This window comes from Engystomops pustulosus, chromosome 1, assembly GCF_040894005.1.
Source record: "Engystomops pustulosus chromosome 1, aEngPut4.maternal, whole genome shotgun sequence".
Taxonomy (NCBI): Eukaryota; Metazoa; Chordata; class Amphibia; order Anura; family Leptodactylidae; genus Engystomops; species Engystomops pustulosus.
In genome coordinates, this window is record NC_092411.1 from 99,461,779 (window position 1) to 99,468,445 (window position 6,667).

The window sequence follows — 6,667 nt, forward strand, 5'->3', positions numbered from 1 at the left end:
CCTCATCATCCTCCGATCCCTCAGTCTGCTCCCCCCTCGGACTTCCTGCCCTGACAACAACTTCACCACTGTCTGACAACCGTGTCTCCTCATCGTCCGACACCTCTTTACACACTTCTTCCACTACGTCAATAATGTCATCATCACCCACAGACTGCGACTGGTGGAAAAACTGGGCATCGGAAAATTGCTCAGCAGCAACCGGACAAGTGGTTTGTGACTGTGGGAAGGTTCCAGAAAACAGTTCCTCAGAGTATGCCGGTTCAAATGCCAAATTTTGCTGGGAGGGGGCAGACTGGGGGGAAGGAGGCTGAGCTGGAGGAGTGCTGATTTCGGTGACATGGGTGGACTGCGTGGAAGACTGACTGGTGGACAAATGGCTAGAAGCATTGTCCGCAAACCACGACATCACCTGTTTGCACTGTTCTGGCCTCAACAGTGCTCTACCACGAGTCCCAGTAACTTGAGACATGATGAACCTAGGGAGTGTAGCTCTGCGGCGTTCCCCTGCTCCCTCATCAGCAGGTGGTGTCTCACCCCGCCCAGGACCACGGCCTCTGACCCCTGCAGTAGTTGGACGCCCACGTCCACACCCTCATCCTCTACCCCTAGCCCTCGGGTTAAACGTTTTCCAAATTAAAGTGTAAACTTAAATTTTTTTTTTTTTGTGTGTTTATTTTTTTCTATTTTTATTTTTTTTTTTAACAAAACGATGCTATCCTATTGCTATGGCTAGTTTCTAACCTACACTGACAGCACACAACTGGATTTTATGCTGTGCCTGATGACTTTGAGCTATAAAATGAAATAAAGGTAAAAAAAATAATAAATCAGCAGACTCTGCCTAATTCCAATCAAACCCCTAATAAATTGTCCCACTTCGGTGTTTGAGGTGGATATGCGTGTCACTAAGAGCTAAACACAACGGTCGCAGGTCTCCCAGCAAATTCCTCACAATATGGTACTAGCTGCACTACTAATGCCAGCAAGCCCAGCCACAAGCAAACAAAAAAAAGGAAAATATAACGCTATTGTAGGCCTAAGTAAGCCGTTGAGGTTCTCCTATGGCTATTTTGCAGCCTACACTGAAAGCACACTGCTTTGCAAGATGAGTTTGAGCTATAAAATGAAATAAAGGTATAAAAAAAAAAATCAGCAGACTCTGCCTAATTCTAATCAAACCCCTAATAAATTGTCCCACTTCTGTGTTTGAGGTGGATATGCGTTTCACTAAGAGCTACACACAACGGTCGCAGGTCTCCCAGCAAATTCCTCACAATATGGTACTAGCTGCACTACTAATGCCAGCAAGCCCAGCCACAAGCAAACAAAAAAAAAGGAAAATATAAAGCTATTGTAGGCCTAAGTAAGCCGTTGAGGTTCTCCTATGGCTATTTTGTAGCCTACAATGAAAGCACACTGCTTTGCAAGATGAGTTTGAGCTATAAAATGAAATAAAGGTAAAAAAAAAATAAATCAGCAGACTCTGCCTAATTTCTAATCAAACCCCTAATAAATTGTCCCACTTCGGTATTTGAGGTGGATATGCGTGTCACTAAAAGCTACACACAACGGTCGCAGGTCTCCCAGCAAATTCCTCACAATATGGTACTAGCTGCACTACTAATGCCAGCAAGCCCAGCCACAAGCAAACAAAAAAAAGGAAAATATAATGCTATTGTAGGCCTAAGTAAGCCGTTGGGGTTCTCCTATGGCTATTTTGTAGCCTACAATGAAAGCACACTGCTTTGCAAGATGAGTTTGAGCTATAAAATGAAATAAAGGTAAAAAAAATAAATAAATCAGCAGACTCTGCCTAATTCTAATCAAACCCCTAATAAATTGTCCCACTTTAGTGTTTGAGGTGGATATGCGTGTCACTAAGAGCTAAACACAACGGTCGCAGGTCTCCCAGCAAATTCCTCACAATATGGTACTAGCTGCACTACTAGCGCCAGCAAGCCCAGCCACAAGCAAATTTAAAAAAAAAATGTATAACGTTATTGTAGCCCTAAGAAGGGCTGTTGGGTTCTTGTAGAATCACTACTGCCTAACACTTTTCTAATAGAACACCCTAACGCTTTCCCTGACCAGCAGCAGCTCTCTCCCTAGCGGCATCCAGACACAGAATGATCCGAGCAGCGCGGGCAGGGGCTAGTCTATTCCAGGGTTACCTGATCTGGCCAGCCAACCACTGCTATCGACGTGTAAGGGTACCACGTCATGCTGGGTGGAGTGCAGAGTCTCCTGGCTTGTGATTGGCTCTGTTTCTGGCCGCCAAAAAGCAAAACGGCGGGAGATGCCATTTTCTCGAGCGGGCGAAGTATTCGTCCGAGCAACGAGCAGTTTCGAGTACGCTAATGCTCGAACGAGCATCAAGCTCGGACGAGTATGTTCGCTCATCTCTAGTCTTTACATTGCCTCTATGCATAATACCATCCAATGTGCACAAAGATAATTTTACAGATATATCCTGTTCATGGCAAAAGGAATATGAGCATGCTCAGTAAAGTTTCTTTGTCTCAAAAACCTATAAGGACTCTCTGCTACCTAAATAAATTGGAATTCTCTAAAACATGTGAAGGTCTGAGTGGTTCACTGAGCAGCACGTACTATACAATGATTCGGACCCACATCACATCAGAGATAGAGATATTTTTCTAACACCTGTAATATCCGGATCATAAAATTGCTCTTCTCAGTCAATACCTGCAATAGTACATTGATCATAAAAGTCCACCTGTCAGTGAATAGCACACAGTAATATGTGGATCATAACAGTGCTCTTCTCTGTGAATAGCTTGCAGTAAGTTTTGAATCATAAAGTTGTTGTTGTCAGTGAATTGTTTCCAGTAATACCTTGATTGTAATTGTGCTGCTGCAATATAGTTTTGTACTGTATGTCTTTTAAAATGAGAAAAGTAGGAGTTAAGGAACTGGGACATGGCCAGCTGCTGCTGGTCATGGATATGTGGCTGGTGCTGCAGGAAGATTATGGGGTTCTATCTCTACCTGCTCCAAGTTCTTCTGGTGCATGTAGTGGCCACTACATGGCGGACAGTGAATAACTTCCTGTGGGATATCTTTGCCATGCTCATTCTCAGTTGGAGGTACAGCGCACCCCTCCTCAGCCACCTTTGAAGTAGCAAAGCCGTTCTTGCCACAAATCATGGAGCAGTTAGTCATGGTGTATGATGACTCTCCTAGCTGGGATTCCATAGCATATCCACCTGCCCCTGTCGCAGTAGTAGAGATAGAGTTCCAAGATTCCCAAGGATGGTTGTGGAAGGATGAGGGTGTGGGCAGTGCGCCTTCAAAATAGACCTATGATGACAATGAAACATCAGTTTGCCTCCAGTTGCCTCCTCCCCCTACATTGCTTCCTAAACCAGTTAGCACACACCACCACATTTAGCAAAACTATGCAGCAGGCCAGGCTAAAATTCATATGACTGGGAAGAAGACACCCCACTTCCAATGAGCTGTGAACTGGGATCCAGGAGCAAACAGATGAGTGGTTTACAGCCAATCATTCCAGCATGGGGCTAAATTAAAGAATCCAAGGAGCTTTGCAGAGGTCACAGTGGGCAGAGAGGTTGTCTGTAACTTGGGATCAACTGTTCTTATGTCAGGGTATGCTCATGTGCTCAACTTGGTGGGGTAAAGGATCCTTGCAAACTATACAGACCTGTCATAGCTGCTGCTTAAAGCGCATGCTGTGTGTTCACGTTTTCAAAGTTCACACCCCTCTGCTACACTGAAGAGAAAATTTGGCCTGCCCATCCACTGCTTCATATGTGATATACCAACTAGATGGAATTCCACTTTAGATATGCTGTCTTTAATCATAATGAGAGGAACAGCTTTTGGTTTTACCATTGCTTATTTAATTCTCCATGTATTTTTATATTATTTTTATTATTTCTTTGTTTATGTTATTATTTAAAGTACTTTCCTAAGCCAATTGAAAGCAGTGAAATTGCTCTGTTATCAATCCCTTTTTAGCCTCTAGCCCTTACTTTCCCCATTTTTTTTTACCATTTTTGGGTGTGTAAATCCAGTTCCCCATTGACTTCAATGGTGTTCTTTTTGGGGTCAAAGTTCAACCCAAAGGCCGGGTCCGGAATTGTATTTTGTCATAAAATTTAGATAAACCCATCAAAACTGATTTTGACCATCCTTCTCAGCTATTATTGCATTGTAATTTTAAGAGTCCATGAGAAGTAATATTATCCCTGCACTATAGTATCGCATTAATGGCCTAATGCAAGTTCTTCAGTGCACCCTAAAAAGGGCAATTATTTCAGATTCCCATCTGTCACTTATAACAGCAGTCTCCTCCCGGAATAGGGAAATTGCTTTCTGACTGACCTTTCTCTAGCTCTGTCACCTATTCGGAATAGCATCTGAATATGTTACATTGCTTTTATTCTGTGGAGTCACATGTCCAGCTTGGCCATTCACAGGCATGCCTAGAGAAGACATATTCGTGGTTGCCAAGTGGCTGCAAGCTGCTTAATTGGCTGCTTTAGCAGTCAATTAGGCAGCTTAGTGCTTTGTCTCTAACATGGAACCGGATCCAAAACAGCACAGCGCTTCTTGGAACAAAGTGTCCAAACCACTTTTGGTGGGTTCAGCACCCATGACTTGTTGACCCAACAAGCACTTTGTAGTTCAGGTCTGCTCATCACAAGCCAGGAAATAAGAAAGTGTGTGGGGCTAAGGTAAAAAGGTATCCAAAATCCGTATATACAATGTTAAAAGGGAACATTTTATGCTACCTCAGGACATGATTTCCAAAGTTTGGTTTGGTTGAAAAAAAGAATACGAAATCAATAAAATGTATAGCTAATAAAATAATGTCCACATAATTATTTAAACAGAAAAGGGATTTGAATCAGTTTTATAATGGTGTAGGGATTCACTTAGGTTGTTTATGGCTACCAGTGCTCCTGAAGTGCCATTTAGATTTTCTTTTTATATGTGCTATTAAATAAAACTGACACTTTCTGTATTTGCCAAGTCATGGATTTGCATTTTTAAATAGTTGAATCATGGGTCTCAGAAAAGTATAGATAATGAGGAAAAATTTATCATTGGATTTCCTGAACTTTTGGTGTTAAGAAGTCCCAATAAAGTTGCTTTGTTGTTTTTACAACTTTCTAATGCTATTTATCACTTGTGACTTTTAAAAAAAAAAGTTGCATAAAAAGTTGCATAACCACTCCACCACTCCACAGACACCAAACATTGCATAAAAAGACCCCAAACACATTAATGAAAGTGCCAGAGACAGCAGATAGCGTAGCTCCAGAGACATAGAACTTTCCCAAGGAGCCTTCCTAATAATTAATGTCCACCAATAAGTAGATGAAAGGGTTCTACCTCCAGCTAAAATCTTCTTGTATGGCACTTATTACTTGGCTGTTTCGTAATGTATAAACAAATGGGTTTAACATTGGAGCTACTATGGTGTTTAGGACGACTGCCATTTTGTTGAAGTCCACTGCAAATCCATTAATGAAACGCAAACACATGAAGACAGAGCCTGAGTAGAAGATCCCAACAAGGATACAGTGCGAAGAACAAGTTGAAAAAGTTTTCCATCTCTGCCCCACTGTACGTATTTTAAAAATAGCCATGATAATAACAGTATATGATACCACAATGCATACAAATGACCCAAGAATTGTAAAAGAAGAAGCGATTAGATTTAGAAGATTTATAAGGCTAGTGTCTTGACAGACAAGTTTGAGAATTGGATCAATATCACAAAAGAAATGATCAATCATATTTGTACCACAAAATAGTAGATTGTAAGCAACAATAGTAGGAGGTAGCGTATCCACAAAGCCACATAGCCAAGAAATTACAGCTAAGAAGATGCATAATCTGGGATTCATTACTGTAATATAATGTAAAGGTTGACATATCGCCACATACCTATCATAAGCCATAACAGCCAGAAGAATGAAATCAACTGAACCTAAAGCAAAATAGAAATAGCACTGTAACATGCAACCCCTATAGGAGATTTCAGAGTCTCCAAATGCAATAATAGACAGAAACTTAGGTGTGACTGTTGTTGTGGCACATATTTCTACAATGGACAAGTTGGAAAGAAAGAAATACATGGGCGTGTGGAGACTCTGATGTCTCAAGATAAGAGTAACTATAAGAATATTTCCAGCCAAGGTGATCAAGTATGAGACTAAGAGGAGAAGGAAAATAATGATCCGAACAGATCCATAATAACGGAATTCTGCCAGAAGAAAGAAATTGGTGGAGTTCAACATTCTCATCAAGGTTTGATTTGCCAGTGGTCACTGTTATTCTGAATGCTCCAGAAGATTGAAGTAGCTGGTAAATAAATGAAATAAAGACATGTGTTTTACAGAAGTGTCTCGTATACAGTGGACTACTGTATACTGTAAATGTTTTTTTTAGCATAGTTGCCTATAAATTTAGTTCCGTTTTGCAGAACAGTTTACAAGGATTTTATTGTGTACTGTATACATTGTTTTGGTCAAAGTACTTACCATGTAAAAATCAATGGCCTCGGGTGTTTATACATGGTATATTGGCTGCAGTTTTGGCTTGTATTATTTTAACATACACATTTCTAGTTAAAGTTTAAAGGATTATTTCTAGAGATGAGCGAACATGC

The 6,667-nt window shown here is 41.0% G+C and overlaps 1 protein-coding gene across 1 annotated transcript; it reads right to left on the minus strand.

The window, feature by feature from the left end:
* Positions 1 to 5,381: 5,381 nt before the first annotated feature.
* Positions 5,382 to 6,296, minus strand: LOC140116860 (olfactory receptor 6C65-like). The gene has a single exon (XM_072133298.1). It carries the CDS (start codon positions 6,294 to 6,296, stop codon positions 5,382 to 5,384), a length of 915 nt encoding a protein of 304 aa, XP_071989399.1.
* Positions 6,297 to 6,667: the final 371 nt, after the last annotated feature.